We start from the raw sequence: 26324 nt of genomic DNA, 5'->3' as shown, positions 1-26324 counted from the left end.
GCAGGCTGGCTTACGTCTTCTCTCTGTGCTCCTCCTTTTCTCCATATTCTACCAGGAATCTGTGTCACTTAAACCAAATTCTACACAAGGAGAGGGACCCTCAAGGCGGAAAAGAGTAAGAACTACAGGGCACTCAGAGTTCCCCTCAGCCCCCGCCTGTCCTGCAGGGGCGGGGCGGGGGGGGCAGCAGACATGGGGTTCCGGGACCTGCCTGGCTCAGCCCCCTGGTTCTAGAGCTGGGGGCCTGGACACAGCCTGGGCAGCGGAGGGTCGCTCAGAGGGGCCCTCAAAGGCAGCCCAAGGAGACAGGAAACCCTCCGGCCACCATGGGGGGTCTTGGGCAGCGCCCATCACCCCCCCCCCCCCACCCATCAATCTCTCTTGCACCCAAATCGGCCTTTTCGGGGCAAGAAGGCTTTGGCTCAGATGAATAAAAGAAACCCCACCCCGTGCTCTCATTCAGTCCCGGGGAATGAAAGTCTGTATCAATCAGCCTCTCATCGGCGGGCAGCGCGGCCCTTTATACCTTCAAGGCTCTTTATTGCGCTCAGCTGGCGAATTCCTCCGACAATTACTGCCTTTGACGAGCCTGCCAGGCTGCAGTGGGCGGGCAGGCTGCTTGTCCTTCACATCCTGCCTGCGGGTGGGAGGGCCAGGCCCCCTTCCAGGGCAGGACAGATGACAGGCGGTGGCGGCGGGGAAGCTGCCTGCACTGCCCAGGCCCCTACCCGCTGCCCTGAAGCCCACCGCTGCTATGAAGCCAGATGGGGACCGGGCCTGCATTTGAGACACAGGCGGAGCCTGAGGGAGTCCGGGAGGAACGTGTGGCCGGGACCCCTGCCCAGCTGCTCCCAGGAGTGGGAGCTGGTGGGCTCTGGGTGAATGGGCTGCCTCAGTCTCCCCGAGCAGCAGTGTGGGATGTGGGCCTGGGAGGGGACGGCGCCTGCTATGCCCTGCCATCTGCTCTCTGCTCCCTGGGGAGACGGAGCAGGCTCCCGACACCTGCCGGAGAAGGTCCCTGTGGAGCGGCTGCAGCCGGCAGCGACAGCAGGGCCAGGTTGGAACTGCAGGTGTGAAGGGGATGACAGGTGACACGATGATTTGTGTGTTTCTGGGTGAGAGGTTAGGCCCTTAATGGATGACATGCCCTTCAGTCCGCTGCTCCTGGCTCGGTAGCTTGGCAGTCACTAGCAGAGCATCGTCCCCTGCACGGGCAAGCTCCAAGGCCATGCAGGCCTCCTGGCAGGGGCGGGGGCCTGGCCAGCCAGCCAGTGCAATGAGGAAGCTGACCCCCACAGTGGCCTGGGCGACTGGCCCCGGGGTCAGCAAAGCCCAAAGGTCTGGGCTAGTCAGCAGCCAGCTCCATCCCCAATGGGAACATCAGCTGGCTCTCAGGGGGGTTGGCTGCATGTCCTGCACCTACGGCAGAGGGCTTGCCGTGGGCCCCGGGCCCCTCCACCTGGGCACACTGTGACAGACCAAAGACTTCCATTCCTGGCCAGTGCCAGCCTTCCTTTTGATTGGCCATGTTGTATTGTCTCAGGTTCAAGGCAGAGACCAGCCATTCACTAGGGACACACGATGAGCATGCCATTCGGGACAGCTGCCCTCCTGGGTCACGTCTCATCCACCTGGAAGGACCCGCTCCGGCCCTGGTGCTTGGCAATAGGACGAACTCGCAACCCTCCTGCTAACCAAGATGAAACCCAGCTCTGCACCCCCACCAGTTCGCTGCCTTCTCCAAGGGAGGGGGAGGGGGAGGCAGACCCGGAGAGGCCGCCCTGTGGCCCCAGGTGAACCCCAGCGCTCATTTTGCCCCCTTGGACTCCCAGCCCGGCACCGCGCCTGCCCACTCACTCAGTTATTGCACAAATGGTCTTTGAGCACCTACTGTGTGCTAGGTACTCTTCTAGACACTGGGGATACACAGTATCTCACCAAAACAAAGCCCCTGCCCGTGGAGGTTATTCTCCTGGGGGGAAAGAAATGAGAAAGGAATAAGTAGGATTAAGGTTACAGGATGCACCTTCAAGGCAGTAAGTGCTGTAGAGGAAAACCAGCAGGAAAGAGCCGAGGAGTCGTAACTCGGCTTTAGTGGGAGGCCAGCAAAGCATTCGAAGAAAAGGTCACATCCCGGCAAAGACTCAAAAGCAGGGTGTGAGCTGTGGGAATGTCCGAAGGAAGAGGCCCCTGAGGTGGGCAGGCCGGTGTGTCCAGGGCGTGAGTAAGGGGCAGGGGGGAGTGGGAGGGAGGCGTCCCTGTTTGGCTGTAACTGGTTCAAGGATGACCCCTAAGAGATAGGGCCATGTCCCAGTGCCCAGGGCCTGTGGCTGTGACCTTATTTGCATGCGATGAAATTAAGGATCTTGCAATGAGGAGATCAGCCTGGATGAGCTGGGAGGGCCCTAAGTCCAGTGACAAATGTCCTTAGAGGAGAGACAGAAGAGGAGACCCCGACACACAGAGGAGAAGCCATGGGAAGACAGAGATGCGGGACGGTGCCAGCCACCTGGAGCCAGAGAGGCAGGGACAGACTTGCCCCTGCGGAGACAGGGTGGCCCTGCCTTGATTTTGAATGTCTAGCCTCCAAAACTGTGAGAGAAGACATTTGTATTATTTACTGTAGCCACAGGAGGCTAATATGGGAGCCATGGCAAGGCCTCGAGCATTCACTGTGAAATGGGAACTGGCGGAGGGGTTGAGCTGAGGGGAGATGTGAGCAGACGCTGGGAAGGGGAGGGAGGGGAGGGAGGGGAGGGGCCACGCAGTAATCCCGACAGGCCCCTGATCCACCCGCACTGAGTGTGGAAGGAAGGGAGCTCGTGGGGGACACAGAAAGCCCCAGGACCTGGTCCCTGCCTCTCCGAGCTCACTGCCCAGGGCATAGCGTAGAGAGGGAAGCGCAGAGCTGAGGCTGTGTGTGTGGGTCTCCCAGGCGATCAAGCTACTGCAGTGTAACGATCACACCTGTCATTTACTACAGCTCGCCGTGAGCCACGCGCCTTTCTTCCTTCATCCTCCTAAGAACCTTCTATCCGTAGAGAAGGCAGCTACTTTATCCCCATTGTGCAGGTGAAGAAACTGAGGCTTCCTCAGAATCACAGAGCTGGTGAGGGGCAGAGGCAGAATCTGATCGAGCTCCGTCTGAGGCCGAAGCTGAGGGCCTCCTGTGTCTGGAGCGGCAGCAGAGGGAGAGTGGGAGAGAAGGAAAGGAGCTCAGCCAAGGTCAGCCTGGCCTAGGAGGCAGAGGCAGGACTCGAACCAGGACCTCCGGGATTCACAAAGCACAATCCGCATGCAAACCAGGTCTTGTACAGCAGATACCTGCCAGAGCAGCAGGTATCTAGATGAGCGCATCTGTCTTAAGTACTTAGAACAGTTCTGGACACATAAAAAGATGCCCCATAAATGTCGGGTGCTGGGTGCACAGGGCTCAGAAGCGGGGGCTGGCCAATGGTGGGCGGAATATATCTTCTGTGAGCACATGGGACTCGGCTGTTGGGTAGCAAGAGAGCATTGGGCGTGTGGACCCAGATGGAAGGGGCGAGTCCTCCAGCCCCGCCCCCTGACGACTGACCACCAGGGTCCTTGGCTGATGGCCCAAGCCATCTCTGCCTCCACCAGGACCAGCATCAGGCCATTGAGAAACTGGGGGCCCTCAGATACAAGCCAACAGCCCAGCCAGGAGCGCCCGGGTCTTGATGACTTACAGGGCCCCACCTGGCCATCTCCTCCCCTTCTTCTCGTTTAATATTTTGATCGAGGCCTGAGCAAAATTAGTCACATGCTGGCAGCTTATTTTTAACTGTTTCCAAATACACATCCTAATGACTATGCGGTTCTAAATAGGAAGTGATGGCAGGAGCCAGGGTTTGTCTCGGTGATACGAGGGATGAGGGATTACATGCTGGCAGCAGCTGCCGCGGGGACCCCAGCCCCACCTCCTCACCCCATGTTGTCTCTTCTTGTAGCTCTTCCTAATAACTACATCAGGCCAGGGAGGGGCGCAGGGAGCCGACACCTGCCATAAAACAGCCGGGGGATCGGGCCCCGGGGAGGCCTGGCTGACAGGCAGGAGAGAAATGGAACATGGCGTGGAAGTGGACGGTGAGTCCGGCCTGCTGTGCGTGGGAGCACACGTGTGCGCCGGCAGGGCCCGTGATGTCTATGGGCTGCTGACATGGAAGGACTGTCAGGAGACAGGACAGGAAAATGGAGGGAGCAGGTGCCTGCCTCCATCCCAGCTCTCTCTCTCTCTCTCTCTCTCTCTCTCTCTCTCTCTCTCTCTCTCACACACACACACACACACACACACTAAGCTCACCTCTAGAGCTGTTGTAACTGCTCACTTCTCTTTGCTGCACTTACTCCTCAGATGTTCTCATCCAAGTCCACAGCTTCAAACACCCTGAGTGCTGATGATTCTCAGGTGTCTATCTTCAGCCCTGATATGTCCCCTGAACTCCAGGCTCACTTATCCAGCGGCCCGCACGGCATCTTCTCATGGGGGACTAAAAGATCTCCAACGCAACATACACGATGGCTCCCATCCAATTAATGTCACATAGAACAGTGAGCCTCGTTTGGGGGGGTGAGGTTACATCCCTTTGAGAATCTGATAAACACCATTGATCCTCTCTTCTGAAAGATGCTGACACTGCAGTTCCGGGGGGCAGGGGCAAAGGGGGTCAGAGCCCCTGAAGTCTGTGCAGGTTCCCTGATAACTCTGAGTCAGTGAGGTGATGCAGTGGCGAAGAGCATGGATTTGGGGGTGACTCACCTGGGTTGCAATGTGGACTCCATAGTTACTGGCTGTGAAGGATCTTCAGGCCCATTCTGTAGCTCCTCCGGGCTTTAGGTACCGCATTTGTAAGTGGGGAGCGGACGATAATATTCATCCCTTTCTTGAAGAGCTGTTGACAGGCTAGATGAGCGCATCTGTCTTAAGTACTTAGAACAGTTCTGGACACATAAAAAGGTGCCCCATAAATGTCGGGTGCTGGGTGCATGGCCTTGGGCAAGTCACTGCTTCCCTCTCAGCTCAGTTCTCCCATCTGTGAAACGGAGATAAGCTGTTATGGGGACTAGAGGTCATGTCATAGCCTGGCACATTGCCCCTCGGGTGGGGAGTCTGGGTCAATGAGAGATTTGCTCTACCAGGGGTCCTCAAACTTTTTAAACAGGGGGCCAGTTCACTGTCCCTCAGACCGCTGGAGGGCCGGACTATAGTTTAAAAAAAAAAACTATGAACAAATTCCTATGCGCACTGCGGGCCTGGGACGAGTCGGCTGCTAAGCAGGACAGGCAGCGGCACCCGGCGGGCCGGATAAATGTCCTCGGCGGGCCGCATGTGGCCCGCGGGCCGTAGTTTGAGGACCCCTGTGTCTAGACCCACAGGATGGGTGGGTGTGGGTGAGGGTCGGGGGCGGGGAGAATTTTCATTACTGAAGGCTCACAACAGAAGGCCGGGCTACCGGGTTATATGAGGGCCCCAACAAAGCCTCTCTGGGAGTCCTCTACCGATACCTGGGACGACACAGCACTATTTAGGAGAAACACATTAGCCTCAATCAGAGCAAGCTCGGGCCCTTACGGAGGCTCCTGGCGGGTCAGCCTAGAACACACAGAAAGGGAAGCCAGCCGAAAGGCATTCACTCGCCCTGGGTGTGTGATCTTGGAACTGCAGGGCGTGGCTGGGAGCAAGACCTTAATGGGTAGGGGGACCGCTGTGAGCGAGGACAGCCAGGACAGTCCGTCACCCTATCTACAGGCCACTGGCATATAATGGCGAGTGTCACACACGCCCAGTGGATGCATGAAAAACAACAACACAAAACCCTTCGTATTCTGAAGTGAACAGGCGCCTGTAGCCAGGTTTGAAATTTCCAGTGACAGCGCACAGGCAAGGTCTCAAAAGGTACCAAAGCTCAGATACCCCAGAGGGAAGCAGGGTCTGTTCAGAAGACACCTGGGTACAGGGTTCTGGCAAGCCCCAGGCTCCATGGGGGGGGGGGGGGGGGTCCCGGGAGAGGAGCTTGAGTGACATAATTTCATGAAATGCACTGAGTGGAAAAATCCACATTTCTAAATCAGCACGCCTTGTTTTGGATAGGTGCTTTCGAGCAGATGCATGTCATTAAAGTAATAAATTAAATATGATAAGTAGATATTTAATGGCATCTTTTTCCAATGGCGTAAGAAAATATAAATTCAATTTGGCCCAACAAACTTTTTCAATGTTCTCATTGAGAAAAGGGAGAATCCCCTTACATTCAGGGCCCATTTGTTGCCTTGGGATCCTTTTCAGCAACCCCTGCCTCCACCCACCCTGGGGTGACATGGGTGCTGCGGATAATTGGGTCTGTTCATCCTGGATGGGAGAGGGGACTCATTCACTCATTCGTTAGACAGATATTACTGAGTACGCGTGCCGGAGACTTGGGGTGCAGCGGTTTTTAAAAAGCAAAAAAGGCCTCTCTCTCCTGGCGCCGACATTCCAGCGGGAGATAAAGATAACCAGCTCACAAATAAACAAAATGTGTATTTTGTTAGTGATGAGAGCTAAGGAGATAAAATAGAACGTGGAAGAAAGGTGGGAGTGACGGTGGGCAAGGCTTCACCGAAGGAAGGGAGGGAACAAGCCTGTGGATTTCTAGGAAAGGGAGTGGCAGGCAACAGGAGCAGCAAGTGCAAAGGCCCTGGGGTAGGGGCATGCCTAGGGGGTTTGAGGAGCAGTAAGGAAGCAGGTGTGGAACAAACAAGGGTCACGGGAGAGGAGACGTGGCCAGGGCGGGAAGGGGAGGCCAGATCATGAGAAGCCTCACAGGTCATAATATCACTTTGGCTTTTATTCTGAGTGAGGTGAGAAGCCATGTGAGGGGATTTTAGGGGAAGTCACATGATTTGACTTATGTTTTAATAGGGTCCCTCTGGCTCTTGGGCCAAGAATACAGTGAAGGGGGCAAGGGCAGAAGCAATGAGACCAGTCAGGAAGCTATTTTAATAAACGAAGAGAAAAAGGATGGGTACTCAGGGGGTTGTAACCGTGGAGACAATAAGAAGTGATGGCTCCTGGATGTATTTTAAAAGTAGAGCAGACAGGAGTTGCTGATGGATTGGATACAGAGGGTGGGCGAAAGAGAGGGGCCAAGAATGACTCCCAAACCTTTGGCCTGGGCAACTGGGGGATGCAGTTAACATCACCTGGGATGGAGAAGAAGCGGGGGGAATAGGCTCGGGGGGAAGGTCGGAAGCTCAGTTTCGTGTATGTTGCGTTGGAGATCTTTTAGTCCCCCATGAGAAGATGCCGTGCGGGCCGCTGGATAAGTGAGCCTGGAATTCAGGGGACCTATCAGGGCTGAAGATAGACACCTGAGCATCATCAGCACTCAGGGTGTTTGAAGCTGTGGCCTTGGATGAGAACATCTGAGGAGTAAGTGCAGCAAAGAGAAGGCTGAGGACTGAATGCTGTGCAGGTTAATGAGGAGGAACCAGCAGAAGAGGCGGAGAGGGAGAAGCCAGGGATGCACAGAGGAGAGCCAGGAGACGGGGGCTCCTGGGAGCCCCGAGAGCAGCTTCCAGGAGGAGGGATGGCTGGGTCAAAGGCAGCAGACAGGACAAGGACAAAGAGAGCCAAGAATCGACCATTGAATTTAGCAATGAGGATGTCATGGTGACCTTGACGAGAACAGTTTTGATGGCGTGATGGGGGCGAGAGCCAATGGGGTGGATTCAAGAGGCACTTGAGGAAAGGACTTGGAGACAGCCTGGTAACTCGCTCAAGGAGTTTTGCTGTAAAGGAAAAGAGAAATAGGGAGGCAGGGAAGAGAAAAGCATGGTAGATTTTTTTCTTAAGATGGGAAAAATAATAGCACGCTTTTATGGTGCTGGAAATGACCCAATAGAGCAGGAAAACAAAAGACGCAGGGGAGGGCGAGAGGAGAGACGACTGGAGAGCTAGCTGTCCTGGAGCAGGGAGAGCGGATGGGACACCAGGGCATAGGTGGCCAGTGGCACTTCCCTGGGGGATGCCAGGTCCTCTGGGTCTGTCTTCTGATGTTCCTGAGTTCCCAGCACATCTGGCTCCCAGCTGGTGGGTGAATGAGGGCCTCCAGGGGGCTCAACAAATATCTTGCAAGAATTTTCAAAAGCAAGCTTTGGCCCCATCCGGGTTGGCTCAGTGGATAGAGCGTCAGCCTGCAGACTGAAGGGTCCCAGGTTCGATTCCGGTCAAGGGCACATGCCCAGGTTGTGGGCTCAATCCCCAGTAGGGGATGTGCAGGAGGCAGCGGATCAGTGATTCTCTCTCATCATTGATGTTTTTCTCTCTCCCTCTCCCTTCCTCTCTGAAATCAATAATTTTTTTCTTTTTTTAAAAGCAAGCTCTGGACTCAGCTACACCCAGGCCCAGCTCCTGGCTCTGCCGCCCAGCAGCTGTGTGACCTTGAGCAAGTTTCTCGACTTCTCCGAGCTTCAGTTTTCCTCTCTAACACGAGGAGACGAATAGAACCGACTTCAGAGGCGTATGGGAGGATTAAGAGGATAATACTGCACGCGGAGTGCTGAACATAGTCTGTGGGACGTGGGAATGTGCTCCAGAGGGGCTAACTAGCCTCATTATGAGCCGTTCGATAATCCCCCCATCTGAGCTCATCCCGAGTTTAATAAAAGTCAGCATGTGGGGGGAAATGGATGCAGCTGGAAAATCGCTTGCATGCGCCCCACGATCACTCACAATTGCCCTGACTGTTTATGACCCGCGGGTTACCACCGCGAAGGGAGGGGTCGTGCTGTTCCCACATATAGTCCTGCCCCCTCCCTTGTCCCCACAAGAAAGCACATGGGATGAGTGACAGTGACCTTATTAGAGAGATAACCTTTGATCCTTTTTTCTTTTTTAAAGCAAATTACTCACAGAGATTGGTACTTTAATGATTCTTAGTGACACGTCGCTTGAGTGTACTCGCAACAGAACTGCATGCCGGGGTGACAAGCCGACTGTGGTGCTAGATAGGGAAAACAGAACAAATAAACCCAAAACCTGAGATGAGCTGGGACAGTCGAGGAGGGCCCCCTGTAGGAGGCAACTCCTCAGGTGAGCCTTGAAGAAGGAAAGGCTTTGGCCAGGTAGAGAGCATGAATCTGTGGCTCTGCTTGTTTCTTAGCAAACAACTAGCAAATGGATTTGATTGGATTTATTCCGTTGATCACTTACTAAACCGGCCTCAATGTTTTTCCTCCATCCCAGGGACCTAGCCCAGGTCAGGGGTTTCAGGAACTTCTGACCTTTACCCTCCCAATAAACATCACCAGGCTCTGTCACTCTCCCTTGCCCAGAGGAAGGGGCCTAGGGCAGAGAGAGAATTCAATCAATAGACAGCTACCATTTTGGACACATTTAATAATTCAGCTCCAACAACAGCTCAAAGCTCTCTCCAGTTAACCCCCGGGGTTCCCTCCAGGAGGAGGAAATGGCATAGGAGAGGTGGTAGAGGTAGCTGTGGCAACAGCAGCTACATTTAGGGAGTCCTGCATGTGGGCTGGCTCCTTTGGGGGCACGTTGCATTACATAATCTCATTTAACCCTCACAACAAGAGTGTCCAGGAGGGTACTATTATTGTCATTTCACAGATGAGAATAATGAGGCCAGAGAGATTAGGTGACTCGTCCAGTGTCACAGAGCAAAAGAGAGGCAGAGCCAGCCGGGATTGAACTCTGGCTGTGCCACCCTTAATAGTCAAGTCCAAGGACTGAGAAGGAGGGCAGGGGCAGGGAGAACCAAGGAACCTGGAGGGAGCAGAGATCCTTCATTCCTTTGCATAAGGTGAACCAAAAACAAGGTTCCACCTCCTTCTAGTGTGAGTTCCTGAACTGTAGAAGCCACAAAACTAAAACTATATTTCTCAGACTCCTTTGCAGCTAGGGTTCTGGGTGTAAGTTAGATTCCACCAATCAGATAACTGGATACTCAGACCATGTCACCCACCCATCACTCATAAGCTGCCTTCATGGAGCCAGCCCACCAGACTCCGGAAGCTGGGGGTTCCCCCTTTTCAAAAGGCCTGGAAAACATACCTAAGCGGAGTTCAGCCTAGCAGGTCTTAACGAGTAAGGTGGAAAGCAGGGACATTTAGGGAGGGCCAGAGGGAGAATGCATGGTCAGAGACAGTATAGACCAGTGGTCGGCAAACTCATTAGTCAACAGAGCCAAATATCAACAGTACAACGACTGAAATTTCTTTTGAGAGCCAAATTTTTTAAACTTAAACTTCTTCTAATGCCACTTCTTCAAAATAGACTCGCCCAGGCCGTGGTATTTTGTGGAAGAGCCACACTCAAGGGGCCAGAGAGCCGCATGTGGCTCGCAAGCCGCGGTTTGCCGACCACTGGTATAGACTAATGATGCTCACAAGCACAGACAGACAACCTCGGTTTTAATCCAGGCTCCCCCTAGCTGTGTGACCTTGGGTAAATTACCTAATCTCTCTGTGCCTCTGCCTTCTCATTTGTAAAATGGGATACTAGCACCTACTTTACAGCATCAATGTAAGGATGGGATGAAATAATGGATGCAAAACAGAATAAGGCCTGGTACACATAAGCACTTACATGTGAGATGTTACATCATCACATAACACCTATTTGCTAAGCTCCAATTGAACAGGACATCTTGGGCACGTCACATCGCACCCCATAACCTCCCTGCAAGGCAGTGCTGTCGCTTCCATTGGACCAACCGAGATTCCCAGGGTGCAGCTGGCAAGTGGTAAGTGGCGTGGGGATCGGAGATGAGCCCAGACTCAATGGTCCCACATTGCCTCTCATGAGGCACACGGGGTCTCAGTGAGCCTCTGCAGAGGGGAGGGCTCCTTGAGCATCAGAGGTCCCATGGCCCCGCCTCCGCCCAAGCCAGCAGGAAATAGGGGTCCCTGACCTCATGGCCTCCCAACGCCACAAACTGCCAGCTTGGAGTCAGGGCCCTGTCCCCACCACTGGGTGAGCGTTGGTGGTTTTTTTCCATTTCCCCAGCCCCACCCCGCCTCCCTCCAGGACACCCGCAGGCCCTGCAAGTCTGGAGCCTCCTGGGGTCTGGGAGAGGGGGGCTGGCCGCTCCTGGGAGGGAGCCTGAACTTGGCAGGGCCCTGCCCACCAGGCCTAAGGAAACCAATTACATTTGCATTTCATTTGGAGTTGAGACAACTACTGCCGTGGGCTAATGACACACCAATTGAGTACAGAAACATATGTGTGGAAGAGGAGTCATTCATTAGCAGGAGCTACAGCTCTTGTGCATCTAACTCAGATACCTAAGCAGCTGCTGGCAGCTCCTGGCCCACTGGAAGTTTGGGGCGCTGCCAGGATGTCTTCTCTTGGGAAAATGAGCCTCCAGGAAGGGGCTGTGTCCCGGGTCTCACTTCCTGCTCCACCTCACTTTCCTCCTCTATAAATGGGGATACTAGAACACAGCTCCCCAGGCCAGCTGAGGTCACTAACAGTCAGTCAACAAACACTCAATGAGCACCCGCTCTGGGCAAGACTGTGTCTGAAGATAACAGAAAGGAATAAGAGGCAGCCCCCAATCTCAGGGCGTTCTCCAGACCATGGTGAGAGCTAGTGGGCCACGGGAGCCACGGGAGCCATGGGAACTCAGAGGAGGGGCTCCTGGAAACTGGATGGGGGAGGAAATCTGAGAAGGCTTCCAGGAAGAGGTGACATTCGAACTGAGTTTTAAAGAGTGAGGAGGAGATGAACGGGAGACAAAGGGCATTCCCAGTAGCAGGAACAGCATGGACAAAGGCTTTGAGGTGGAGGGGGGAAAAGGCCTGGGACATTTGGGAAATTGAAAGTGACTCATCTGAGCGGGAGCATGGGGGGCGGGGGCATGTGAGTTGCTCAGGCTGCGGGGTCAGCAGGGGTCAGCTGTGAACCAAGGTGAGGAGCTGGAGCTTTGTGCCATGGACTGGGGAGTCTCCCTGGGGATGCAAGGCAGTGAGGACAGTGACACAGGACAGAGGGAGAAGCTGACCTGTGATGATGAAGTTGCAGCTGAGACCTCAGCTGATCCTGTAGGAGCTCAGGACCTGGTCTGGTCCATCAGAGTGGTCCCCAATGGAGGCCAAATGACAGACGTGTGTGTCTCCACCTTAGAAAGTCACTGGCAGAGGTGGGGGTAGGGGTAGGGGGTAACCTTGAGTGAGGCAGTTCCCTGCGGCCAAGGGCACGGCCCTGCGAGGGGCACAGCTGTGAGCTGTCAGCAGCCACAATCCTGTCACGTGGGGCTGGGCACATGCTCCGGAAGAGGGAATCTGGGCTGATACTGCAGTTGCCATGACACTGCGTCACCCGGGAGAAGCCCCCTCTCCTCTCTGGATTTCAGGGTCCCCGTCTGAAAAATGAAAGTTTGGGACCTGAGATGGAATGATGGTGGCCCCAGAGGTGCCCGTGTCCTAAGTCCTGGACCCTGTGAATAATGTTTTGCTTTTGCTCTTTTTACACATTTATTGTCTGCCAATCTGGTTGATCAAATTACTGATTTCTTTTCTAAATTTTATTTTAAATTTATCTTTATTATTGAAAGTATTACAGATATCCCTGTCCCCTCCCCCCATTGACCCCATCCAACCTACTCCTGCTCCACTCCTCAGACCTTCACCACACTATTGTCTGTGTCCATGGGTTAGACATATCTATAATAATGAAAGCATAATATGCTAATTAGACCAGACGTCCTTCCAGACGACCTTCCAGACGAAGCCAGGGCTGCGAGGGAAGCCCAGGTCCCGGGTGCCAGAAGGAACCGGATGCCGGCAGCCGAGAGAAGGAAGGCCTACTCTTGCACAAATTTCGTGCATTGGGCCTCTAGTACACATATAAGTTCTTTGGTTAATCTCTTCCCACCCTCCTCTCCGCTTCCCTCTGAGATCGTGGGTCTGTTCCATGCTTCCATGTCTCTGGATCTATTTTGTTCCTCGGTTTATTTTGTTCATTAGATTCCTCATGTGAGTGAGATCATGTGATACTTGTCTTTCTCTGACTGGCTTGTTTCACTTAGCACCGTGGTCGGCAAACTGTGGCTCTTTGGCCCCTTGAGTTGTGGCTCTTCCACAAAATACCACGGCCTGGGCGAGTCTATTTTGAAAAAGTGGCATTAGAAGAAGTTTAAGTTTAAAAAATTTGGCTCTCAAAAGAAATTTCAATCGTTGTCCTGTTGATATTTGGCTCTGACCACTGACTTAGCATAATACTCTCCAGGTTCCTTCATGCTCTCTCAAAGGATAAGAGACCCTTCTTTTTCACAGCTGCATAGTATTCCATTGGGTAAACGTACCACATCTGATAGGTGCACATTAAAAGGATAATGAGGTATCACCTTACACCTCCCAGAATGGCTGTCATCAACAAATCAACTAACAAGTGCTGGTGACAATGTGGAGAAAAGGGAACCCTCGTGCACTGGCTGGTGGGAATGCAGACTGATGCCGCCATTATGGAAAACAGTATGGAGTTTCCTCAAAATATCAAAAATGGAACTACCATTGGACCCAGTGATCCCACTTCTACGAATATATTCCAAGAAACCCAAAACACCAATCAGAAAGAATATGTGCACCCCTATGTTCACAGCAGCGCTATTTAGAACAGCTATGTTTTGGAAACAGCCCAAGTGCCCATCAGTAGATGAGTGGATAAAAAAGATGTGGTACATGTACACAATAATGTTATTTTCTATGGAAACAAATGTCTTTGCAGATATTAGGAAGGACCTTGGCAATGGGAGGTTATCCTGGATGACCTGGGTGGCCCAGTCGAATCACATGAATCCTTAAAAGGGAAGACCCTTTCCTACCTGTGCTCAGAGGGACGTGGTGTTGCTGGTTTGGGAGGCAATGGAAGGGGCCACAAGCCAAGGAACACAGGTGGCTTCTGGGAGCTGGAAAACAGATCCCCCTCTGGAGCCTCCAGAAAGGGACACAGCTGTGCCGACACCTTGGTTTTAGCCCAATGAGATCAGTGTCCGACTTCTGACGGCCAGGACTGCCAGATTAACAATGCGCATGGCTTGCCCTCACCGGTTTGGCTCAGTGGAGAGAGCATCGGCCCGTGGACTGAAGGGTCCCTGGTTCGATTCTGGTCAAGGGCACATGCCTGAGTTGCGGGCTCAATTTCCAGTGGGGGTTGGGGGTTTTGCAGGAGGCAGCCGATCAATGATTCTCTCTCATCATGGATGTTTCTATCTCTCTCTCCCTCTCCCTTCCTCTCTGAAATCAATAAAAATATATTTTTAAAAATTCACGTGGTTTGAAGCCACTGCGCTCGTGGTAAGTTGTTACAGCAGCTGCAGGAAACTAACACAGGGCCAGCGTGGAGATGTTTATCACCAAGGCTAGGGCAGCATCTGTTATTCGATCGGGGCTGGCATGTCCGAGGGCCTAGCCCCGTGCCGGCCACGAAGTGTCTGCCCTGGCCGAACTATCTGTGTCTGCTCTGTTCAGCACGCAGCCCCGTGTGGTGGCCGAGCCACCGAAATGTGGCCAAGGCAGCTGAGGCCGGAATGCTTCACTGTCTTTCATTTCAACTCAATTACATTTAACCAACCACCTGTGGCGGGTGCTGCTGTGGGACAGCGGGAGGCATTTCCGTCATCACAGAAGGTGCCATTGGACGGCGCTGCTCAAGGCTTCGAACCAAAGCTCGGGGAGGCAAAGTGGACCAGCAGCGGGGTCATGGGTCTTGGTCCTCTTTCACCTTGACCAGCCCACTGCTCCCCACCAGGCTTCCCTTCGCTGCCTCCATGGGTCTGGATGGCTGGCTGAGGACTGCCCCGTGTCCCTGTGCACACACCCCCCCCCGGCCCCCCATGAGCCCTGGGGGAGCCCTGCTCCCCTCTGCCGTGGAAACGCAGGCACCTCGCCACCTTCAAAGCCAGATCCAGCCTTCGCGGCAGGCAGGCGTGCTGGTCTCAGGACTTTGGCCACAGGTGTCCCAAGACGTCTGAGACCCCAGGAGAGCGGCCGGGATCAGGGCTCTCCGTGGTCTGGAAAAATCCAGGTTATAGCTTCTCTCCGAGACAGCGTCAGGCGCCCGGCTCTCAGCGGGGAGCGTCCTGGTTTCTCAGAGGTGGCGGTAGGTCCCAAGTCACTAAGCAGCAGCCTTGTCTGGTCTTTTCTGCGCAACCTGGGGCTCCCTGGCGGCCTGAGTGGCTGGGGGAGGTGCTGTGGGACCTAATACCCCAACAGTCAGCAAGGCAGCCTGGGTGCATTTTCCAGGGGTGTCAATAGCTTTCTCCAGATATGCAAAGGGATCTGTACCTCCCCTCCTCTCCTCTCCCTGTCCCTCCCCTCCCCCCCACTTCTCCCAGTTCTCCCTGCCTCTTATAAATATCTACCCAGGCCTGCACCCACTGGGACCATCTTTCCCTCTCTCTCCTCCCCTCCTCCACCGGCGCCTTCCCCCACCCGCCCGCCCCCCATAGGCTCGTCAATTAATTCGGAAGGAAAAAGCCAGGCATCCAATGTACTTCTTGGGAGAGACAAAGCTGGGGGAAGGGGGAGCGCGTGTACAAACAGACTGATCTCCAGAAGAGAGGAATTACTCGAATTACAATTGATTTTCCACCGTTAATGAAGCATGAACCCGTGTGATTGCATCTTGAAAAGATTTATAATTATTCTTCGAATCTCGGAAGATAATTAAACTTCATTAAACGCAGACATGACAAGGCTTCAGAGCAAGCCGAGACCTCCGTGCAGGGTTCCAGATCAGAGCAGGCAGGCAGGCGACCCTGTGGGGCGGGGGAGTTGGAGAGCAGATGAGAAGGAGGAGGGAGAAGGGGGCCGGGGAGGGATCTCAGGGAAGCGGTTCCTTTTGAAAAGGCAGCTGGGTCTTTCAATTCCTCTCCCTACCCTTTGGGGACCCCCTCCTGGGGATCCCTAGCCTCCCCTCTCTCACCCCTTCCTCTTGTCAGAGGAGAAATGCTGGGAATAGGGGCAGCCTCCGCCATCCTGTCAGAGTCCCTGCCGAGCCCTGCACCTCAGAGGGGTTTGGGGGGGCAGCAGGACCTAGCAAGAGCAGGAGGAGGGTAGTGGGGGGTTCTTCCAGATCTGTGGGGGCAAAGCAAAGGTAGGTGTGGAGAGGCCCTTGGAGGTGTGGTGTGTGTGTGTGTGTGTGTGTGTGTGTGTGTTCAGTAGTACCTGTGTGAGGGATAAGAAGAGGGTGAGATAAAGGAGGGAATTTCTTTTTCTCCATGATATGCTTCTTCAATGCTTGAATTGCACAGTGGGCACACATTCAGATATAGCACGTGTGAGTACTTTATTTTAATTTAATACCTATAGCCAGGATCTGTTCACTAGATATTTATAGCGGGGAGCCAGGCGCTCCGCTGAGTGGGCAGGGGACAGAGATGACTCAGACCTTCCTGCCCTTCCTCACGGAGCACACAGCTGTGCGCACAGGCACACACACAGGATGGTGAGGCTGGTGGTAAAAAACACCTCCCACCCCCACAGACCCAAAGGAGTCAACCCCAGCTGGGGGGTGGCCCTGGTACTGACCTCGTGAGGGTGGCAACCCAGTCCCTTAACCCTCCATCTAGTCCAGGCCACCTCTTCCCATCCTTTGGGGACCCCCCTCCTGAGGACCCCTTGCATCTCTCCGCCCAGCCTGACCCCTCATGAATGACCACAAGCCCCCTCCTCTTGCCAGGTACATTCGTTCCTCCCCTGGGACCTCACTGTCCCTGCCAAAGTGGCAGTAGGAAAGACATGAATGAGGCTGCCCTCACCATATTCTGTTGCTAGAGCTGCTTCTTGGCAGGGAGAAGGTCTTTCTAAGGACATGCTGGGAGGGAGTCATGGGCTTGCATGCATCTGGCCCAGATCCCAAGGCAGGCCTGGGAAGCCATGCGGGCCAGGTGGTTGAGGGAGGAAGGAAGGATTGAAGTAAGGGGTTTCTTCAGGGCAGCAGGGTAGGAAGGTGGAGGACTGCTCTCAGCACAGATGTTAAGGGGTGTTCTCAGTTTCTAAGCCAGACAACCTGGTTTCCAAGCATGGCTCTGCTTTCTTGCAACCCTGTGACCTCAGGCAAGTTACTCAACCCCTCTGAGCCTCGGTTTCCCCATCAGTGAGTTAATAATACCGCCTCCGTGTTGGGTTGTCAAGAGAAGGCGATGAAATGATCCATGTGGTGCACTTGGCAGCTTGGCACGCTGCCTGGTACTGTGAAGAGAGGCTCAATAAACAAGAGCAATTGTTATTTGTATCGTTTGAATTCTTTCTCCAAACACCACCCCGTCACGTGGTAAGGGCCTTTACTCCCTGGTGAGCTCCCGAGAGCAGGAATTGTGTCTTATTGATCTCTGTGCCCCCTTTGTCTAACCCAGGACTTGGCCCCTAGCAGGTGCCCAAGGAAATGTCTGCTGCATAGGTGGACGAGTAAAGAATCCATAAAACCGGGCCATATGGCTGACTTCTCATCTCACGTTATCTTCCCAATGCAGGACACTTCAAATGGCTGGATGAATTATTTAAAATATTTTCTAATGCATGGATGGGTTTGTGGGAGCGTAAAGAAAACCTTCAGAGGTGGGAAGGGACAAGAAAAGTGATTCCAGAGAAGCGAGTGAGCTGGCCTGAAGCCAGCACTTCCCTGGGGGCATCTGGTCAACCCACAGCCTGGGCGTGGATAGCCATGTTAGGGGCACAGGAGGCAAAGTCCGAGCCTGAGCGAGGTGGGCTGCATCCAGTGGGGTCCTCCCAACATGGACTAAGGAAATTCTGCCTGGGCTCTGGCAAAACAGTGGGGGAACCCGCCCTCGGTGAGAATTCCTCACCACAACCCTCTTTAGGGCTTGGGGCCTGCGTTTATTCTACTCCTGCGGCCTAAGGAGCCCTAAGCAGAAGACTGGGCCGCCATCGGCAGTGGCACCTGGAAGAAGCACACACCCATCTTCTCTGAAGAAACACCCTCGAAACCCAGACCTCGAAGGCTTCCTATAGAGAACACGTTCTAGGAAATGTGGGTGCCCAATAAAGAAAGCCAAACACAGCCAAAACCGGTTTGGCTCAGTGGATAGAGCGTCGGCCTGCGGACTGAAAGGTCCCAGGTTCGATTCCGGTCAAGGGCATGTAACTTGGTTGCGGGCACATCCCCAGTAGGAGGTGTGCAAGAGGCAGCTGATCGATGTTTCTCTCTCATCGATGTTTCTGACTATCTATCCCTCTTCCTTCCTCTCTGTAAAAAATCAATAAAATATATATATATAAAAAAAAAAGAAAGCCAAACACAGAAGGGACCCAGCTCCCATGAGTACGAGTGAGCCGAGGACCCACCAGTCCAGCCTGCAGAGACTGTGAATGTTGGAATGATCAGGCCTCGGATGTAAAATAAATACGTGTGTGTGTTTAAAATGAAATAGGGGGGACCAATGTATGACAAAGGAAAATGAGATTACAAAAAGGTCAAGGCTGATCTGAAAAAGACTCAAGTACAATATCTAGACGTGAGAAGATAATAGTTGAAACTCTGAAACGTAAGTAATCGGTAAAACAGAAAATGAGATAAAGCTGGGAAGAGAATTGGTAAACTGGGCGGGGACGGGGGGCGGGAGCCTTTCCCAGAGCACAGCAGAGAGAGACAAAGAAATGGAAAAGACCCCTCGCTGGTTTGGCTCAGAGCATTGGCCTAGGGACCGAAGAGTCCCGGGTTTGATTCCACACATGGGCATGTACCTTGGTTGCAGGCTCCTCCCCTGCCCGGGGCCTGGTCGGGGCACAAGCAGGAGGCAACCAATCGATGTGTTTCTCTCTGTCTTTCCCTCTCTCTTCCACTCTCTCAAAATCAATGGGAAAATATCCTCAGGTGAGGATTTTTTTTAAAAAAAAAAAAAAAAAAAAGGGAAAAGATAAGAGATTAAGAAACAGGCGCTAGCCCTAACCGTTTTGGCTCAGTGGATAGAGCATCGGCCTGAGGACTGGAGGGTCCCGGGTTCGATTCCGGTCAAGGGCATGTACCTTGGTTGCGGTCACATCCCCAGTAGGGGGCGTGCAGGAGGCAGCTGAGCGATGTTACTTTCTCATCGATGTTTCTAACTATCCCTCTCCCTTCTTCTCTGTAAAAATCAATAAAAATATATTAAAAAAAGAAAAAGAAACGGGCGATAAAATAAAAAGGTCTAACACGTGTCTAATCAGAGTCGCAGAAGGGAGAGATGAGAAAGAATAATGGAGAGTCAAATTCAAAGAGAAAATAGCTAAGAGTTGCCCAGAGCTGTGAGACTCCAATCCTCAGATTCACAAAGCTCAGCAAATCCCATGCAGAATAAATGAAGAGAGACCGCCACCTAAACACACCATCGGAAAACCGTAGAATGTTACAGACAAAGAGAGACTCCTGAGAGCAACCAGGTGTGAAAGGGAGATTACCTAAACAGGATGTCAAACGGACCAATGGCGGCTCTCAAAGAAACTCTGGGAGCCAGGAGCAGGAGAAGGGGACCTTCAAAGGGCTGGAGAAGATGCGAGAGAGACTGTCACCTGAGAATTCTATCACCTCTGAAGCCATTCTTCCAGCAGGAGAACAAAATACAGACTTTTTCAGGTAAACAAAAACCAAGGCCCTCCCTAACGGGAGTTCTAAAGAATAAACTTCCAGAACAAAGGAAAACAAGCCCAGCAGGAATTCGAAGATGCCAGAAAAAAAATAGGGGAGGAGGGGGTGGGGGGGGGAAGTGGGTAAATTTAAACAAACATTAAAAATTTAGAATGTGTAATTTGTGGGATTAAAACAAACGACAGGAGAGAATCAAAATACTGGGCATTTGAAGGCCCTGGAATTGAGTGGGAGGAGGGTGAAGACAGAAATCATAAATGCCAATTACAACCTCAATATGCGTGTTAAATTTGCTAGACTCATTACAAGAGAATAGAAATAGCATGTGTTATAGCTTCCAAATTAATGGGGGGAAATGGAATGATGGGGGGGGGGACCTTCAATCAAAAAAAACTGAAAGAAGGAAGAAGGAAGGTAGGAGGAAGGAAGGAGGGAGGGAGCCAGAAAATTGGGACCAGAGAGCAAGGGACTTGGTCAAGGTCACACAGCAAGTTAGAGGTCAAGCAAGCCAGGCGTCCTCAAACTACGGCCCGCGGGCCACATGCGGCCCGCCGAGGACATTGATCCGGCCCGCCGGGTGCCGCTGCCTGTCCTGCTTAGCAGCCGACTCATCCCGGGCCCGCAGTGCGCATAGGAATTTGTTCATAGTTTTTTTTTAAAACTATAGTCCGGCTCTCCAACGGTCTGAGGGACAGTGAACTGGCCCCCTGTTTAAAAAGTTCGAGGACCCCTGTAGGTGCTCTTTGCCCCAAACTCCACGGCCTCCTCCATCTCCATGCAGAGGACCAGAGCAGGAATCTGAGCCCCTTTCCGCACTGCATGGAACCCCACTGCTCCTGCAAAGACATATGACGAAATGCTTTGATCAACAGACACAGAGAGTGATAATGACCGTCTCTCGGACACAGAGCACTAAAGGAAGCACAGTGACTGACCTTGTCGCTCCCCGTGTGTTAGTCATTTAATGCTCACGAGAACCCTGTGAGGTGGATGAGCGGAACGTGCTCATTCTGCGGAGGCAGCACCGAGGCCCAGGAATGTGATGAAGTTCCAAGGTCACCCAGCTGGGAAGTGACAATGTGGGAAGTGTGGCTGCCCTGCCCTGGTCCTCATGGTGGACACTGGGCTGGGCCTACAAACACCCGTGTTCAGGGTCAGGATGTTGGAAGTGGGCTATGTGAGAAACTGATCCTAACTGGACCCTAGATCAAAACCACAAACAGCTGTAAGGGGCTCTTGGAGGTGAGTGGGGGAATTTGAAAATGGACGTGATATTAGCTGATGTTATTGTAGCAGCGTTCAGTGCCCGGGTGTGATCACGGTGGTGTGCTTGTGCAAGAGGACGGCCTCCTTCTCAGATGCTGATGTAGTTGTCGGGGAGTGTCAGGATGCCGGCCACTTTCACATGTTTCAGGGAAAGAAGCATCAAAAGAGCAATAAGGCCGCTCTGGCTAGTGTGGCTCAGTTGATTGGGTGTCATGCCGTGCACTGAGGGGTTGCCAGTTCGATTCCCGGTCAGGGCACTGTGCAGGAGGCAGTCAATTGACATTTCCTCTCACATCGATGTTTCTCTCTCTCCCTTCCATTTTTCTCTAAAAATCAATAAAAAATAAACAGCAGTAAAGCCAATATGGTAAAATGTTCATAATAGGTCAATCTAGGTAAAGGTTAAAGAGGTGTTTGTTGTTTGTGTTAACAAGCCATCCCTAAACTCAAAACAATAGCTACTTATGATTTCTTCCAAGCTGATAGCTCATTGACTGGGTATATTCGTGAGTCTGTCATCAACTGGTAGGTGAGTTGGCTGTAGCCCAGTTGGTCTAGGGCAGTGGTCAGCAAACTCATTAGTCAACAGAGCCAAATATCAACAGTACAACGATTGAAATTTCTTTTGAGAGCCAAATTTTTTAAACTTAAACTTCTTCTAATGCCACTTCTTCAAAATAGACTCGCCCGGGCCGTGGTATTTTGTGGAAGAGCCACACTCAAGGGGCCAAAGAGCCGCATCTGGCTCGTGAGCCACAGTTTGCCAACCATGGGTCTAGGGCAGTGGTCGGCAAGCTCATTAGTCAACAGAGCCAAATATCAACAGTACAACGATTGAAATTTCTTCTGAGAGCTGAAAACCGACTTCTGCGCATGGGCCACGAAGTTTCAATCGCACTGTACGTGCGCGCCCACACATGGTATTTTGTGGAAGAGCCACACTCAAGGGTCCAAAGAGCCGCATGTGACTCGCGAGCCGCAGTTTGCCGACCACTGGTCTAGGGTGACCATGGCCTGCACATCTCAGCTCTCGGCCATGAGTCTCTCACATCCCACAGGCAGGGTCCTCATGGCACAGGCAGGGGTCCAAGAGAGAAAGAGGGAAAGGACACACTCTTTCAAACTGCTGCTCGTGTCAGTTGTACTGCTGTCCCATTGGTCCAAGCAAGTCACGTGGCCACGCCTAGATGCTTCTGATGAGGGTGACACAGGAGGCATCGTTAATGCAGTCCATTTGCCACAATTTCATTACTCTCTCAACATTTCAATAAATTTGAAAGCTTTCAAAACAAAAAGTTGGAGGAACATGTTAGGATTCTCCATAGAAACATTGCCCAATAGGGTATACATGTATAGAAAGAGGTTTAATGTAAGGAATTGGATCACATGATTCTAGAGCAGGGGTGGGCAAACTTTTTGACTCGAGGGCCACAGTGGGTTCTTAAACTGGACCGGAGGGCCGGAACAAAAGCATGGATGGAGTGTTTGTGTGAACTAATATAAATTCAAAGTAAAGGAGTGGAGGGGAGAGCAAGAGAACCGGATAGAACAGCCGGATCCGGCCCGCGGGCCGTAGTTTGCCCAAGGCTGTTCTAGAGTGCAAGTTGGAAGCTGGAGACCCTGGACAACCAATGGTGTAGTTTCAGTCCAAAGGCCAGCAGGCTCCAGACCCAGGAAGAGCCAGTGTTTCCATCCAAACCCAAAGGCAGGAAAGAACCGATGTCCCAGCTCAAGGCAGTCAGGCAGGAGGGGCCGTCCCTTCCTCCCAGGAGGCTCAGTGCTTTTGGTTCCATTCAGAACTTCACCTGATTGGACGAGGCCCACCGCGTTGGGGAGGGCAGTCTGCTTTACTCAGTTTACTGATTCAAATGTTAATCCCAGAAGCACCCTCACAGACACATCTAGAATAAGGTTTGACCAAATATCTGGACACCCCATGACCCAGTCAGGTTGACACATAACTATCACAAGGGACAAAAGAAAAAAAAAAGGGGGGGGGGCCAATGTTTAGTCATGTCACTCCTCTACTCACAACTCTTTCCCACATCCATTGGAAGACATGTTCAAGAATGTTCACTGCAAGATCGATGGTTGCCAGAGGGGAGGGGGCTCGGGGGCTGGGTGAAAAAGGTGAAGGAATTAAAAACTACAAATTGGTAGTCACAGAATCATCATGGGGATGTCAAGCACAGCATAGGGAATATAGTCAATAATCTATATACATAAAATCCTAATATGCAAATAGACTGAACGGCAAAACAACCGGTCGCTATGACATGCACTGACCACCAGGGGGCACAGGCTGAACATGGCAGGTGTTGGCAGCAGGCGGCAGAGCATGGAACATGGTGGGCATCAGTCATGATGGGATGGTGGAGCAGGTGAGCAGGGATGCTAGACCACGGCAGGGCGCCAGTCACTGTCATCGGGGTGAGCCTCTGGTGGTTATTGAAAATTCTTTGCTCCAACACTCTGTGGTCCCACCCGGCGCTCACACCTACTGCCGGCGCCGTCCCCAATGGCTCCGTGCCATCAGCGGGTGCGAGCGGGGCCAGCGCCTTCAGCATGTGAGAGCAGCTGTGGGAGTGGGGCTGCTGGCAGACAGGGGACTGGGCCATGGTGGGAGGGGCCGGGCAGGGGATGCAGAGGATGGGCCGAGACCCGCCCCTGTGCCCACTGCAGCCTCACGGCCCACAGTTCCTTTCAAAGAGCACGAATTTGTGCACTGGGCCCCTAGTATAGTAATAACTATGGATGGTGCCAGATGGGTACTTGAAATATGGGGGCTCACTTTGTAAAGTATGTGATTGTCTAACCACTATGCTATACACCTGAAACGAATACAAAATAATATTAAATGTAAACTCTGAGAAACAAAATTTTCAAGTATGTTTTTATTTATTTTTTTTTAGAGAGAGAGAGGAAGGGAGAGTGAGAGAGAAAAACATTGATGAAAGAAAGAACTATTGATTATTGCCTCCTGCACGCCCTTCCCAGGGGCTGAGCTCACAATCCTGGTGTGTACCCTGACCGGGAATCGAACTAGTGACCCCTCAGTACGTGGGACAGTGCTCAACCACTGAGCCACATGGGCCAGGGCAAGAAATAAAAACCTTAAAAAGAGAATGTTCACTTTAGCTTTACTAAACCCCCAAACTTGAAACAACTATGATGTCCATCAACAGCAGCATGGATAAATTGTGATCTATTCCTAAAATGGAATGGCAATGAAAAGAATGAACTGCTACACCCAACAGCATGAATGAGTGCCACTGTCTGTCTCCCATTACGTGACGTTTAAGGAGACAGGAAACACACCTACACTGGTACCTGGGGAGCACTCATGGGAAGGGGGAAATTCCTGGAGTGCTGTAACCATCCTCTGTCTTGATCTGGGTAGGAGTTACACCTGAAAAACATAAATGAAAGTGTACAGCTAAGACTTGAGCACTTTATAAGTTATATCCAAAAAAAATCTACACACACACAAACTCTTAAAATTGGTTCCTTGGTGCCCCCTGGACAAGATCCAAACTCCGTAGCATTCAATTCAACATAACGGAGCACATGTTCATTCTTCTCTCCACCCAGAGTGGATGCTTGATAGCTGTGCGTGGAAGTACTCAGTACAGCAAGCAGGGCGGCCTTCTGATCTCCGCCCAGAGTGGATGCTTGATAGCTGTGCGTGGAATTCATGCGGGGACCTCCAGGGGACCAGAGCATTAGATGGGCTGCGGGGTGGCATTCCTGGTCCCTGAGCTCCTTCCAGGCCCCCTCGGGGACCGCATTGCGCCGAGGTGACCACCCCCAGCCAGGCGCCCGCAGCCCACCCCACGCCTCACTGCTGCACACTTTACAGCCATTGTCAAACATAATGATTCTTACCCTGGAGAAAAATTGGGTTCCATTTTATATTTTATTGCCTCAAAAGGACACTTTTTCCCTTCCCGCCATCCGCAGCCAGCAGGAACAGGACGATAAATCTCAGCGAAGGTTTTCACCGAGAATGATGGTCCAGCAAGGAGACCACTGTGCTCCCGGCGGGGAGAATAAACAAGGGTTGGTGCCTGCTCTGCCTCTCCACGCGGCGTCCTGTCCCCACCATCACCTGGCGGTCTCACAGCTCAACTCAGAATGGGGAGGGGCTGTGGCTCCAGACCCCAAAGAGTCAGCTGCTAAGCAGGAAGGCCCGAGCCCTAATTGCCTCTCCTCCAGCTCCCCATCTTCTTGGCCCAAGAGAGAAAGTGTAGTTCATCGAGCACTGTGTGCGGGCCAGATGTCTTATGGCGGTTAGTTCCAGCAGCCCTGTGCGGTAGCCGCGTGCATTATCCCATTTTACAGTTTCGGGCCTGAGGCCCATGGGGGTCAGGCCCCGCTGCTGCGAAAGAGCAAGCTGGGATTTGAACATGGGTCTTCGGGGAACCCAATCCACGCTCCTGACCGTGGCTTCCCCTCCGTCCGTCCCGCAGGAGCTGGCCTGGGAGACCAGAGTGACTGTGGGGCGGGTGGCAGCAAGAGTCCCAGGGCCACTGTGGGGACAGCCCTCTGGGCTGAAGGCTGGCCCCCCAGGTTGTCCTGTATGGTCTTACAGGAGGGTGGCCACGGTGGTCCCTTTCCCTCAGTCACGGTGTCACTGGGGCAGACCCAACAGTGTCCCCAGAAAGGTTGCTGTCTTGCACAGGCTCACACACTAAGTTAGAGGCAGAATCCGGGCTAGAACTCAAGTCTTAAGACTCCAGGCCCAGCGTCTGTCTACTTCTCCCCACTCCCCCCAAATTTTTATAAGGGTCAAATGCATGCCAATGGCAGCAGTGGGGCAAGCAGAGATAGGCGATAAGGAAATCCTATCTAATAAAGAGGGAATATGCTAATTAACCATCACTGTCACAAAGATGGCTGCACCCACAGCTGAGGCCAAGTTCCCATAAGGAGTCTTAACAAGCAATCAGCAGGGACCTGAGGCTACGGCGCTACGCCCTCCCCCGCCCCTGCCCCCGTGGGGCTTGACAGGGGACCTCAAGGTGCACCCCCAGTGCTGGGTCGGGGGAACTCAGGCCGCGCCTGCCGCCCAGGGGGGACCTGAGGCTGCACTCTTCCGCCGATGGGGCTTGACAGGGGACCTCAGGCCATGCCACCCACCCAGCGGGGCTTGACAGGGGATCTCAGGCCATGTCCCACACCTGGTGCGGCTTGACGGGGGACCTCAAGGCATGCCCCCCCACCTCGGTCTGGGCTGGGGGACCTCAGGCCACACCCCCTGTCCTGGCACCGGGCCAGGGGACCTGAGGCTATGTTCCCTGCCTGGCAGGGTTTGACAAGGGTGGGACTAGCCAGGTCTGGATCTATCCCAATGGCGGGGGCAGGGGGAGGCCTGACCAGGTCTGGGTCTCACGAGATTTTGAGGCACATGTGGGTGGGCGGGGACTTGACTCTGGGTCCCGTGGTGTGC

At 53.0% G+C, this 26324-nt stretch overlaps 1 protein-coding gene across 1 annotated transcript in view; it reads right to left on the bottom strand.

Annotated features, from left to right (window-relative positions):
- Positions 1-23785: 23785 nt before the first annotated feature.
- The window catches only part of UBIAD1 (UbiA prenyltransferase domain containing 1), an 86053-nt gene continuing 83514 nt past the window's right edge, over positions 23786-26324 (bottom strand). The window contains exon 3 of the mRNA XM_080654788.1: positions 23786-24284. Coding sequence (XP_080510914.1) covers positions 24279-24284 — 6 coding nt within the window. The 3' untranslated portion in view covers positions 23786-24278. The remainder of the gene's footprint in view (positions 24285-26324) is intronic.

This window comes from Plecotus auritus (assembly GCF_963455305.1).
Source record: "Plecotus auritus genome assembly, chromosome: 2".
In the NCBI taxonomy this organism is placed as follows: domain Eukaryota; kingdom Metazoa; phylum Chordata; class Mammalia; order Chiroptera; family Vespertilionidae; genus Plecotus; species Plecotus auritus.
This window is presented reverse-complemented; position numbering and strand designations above follow the sequence as displayed.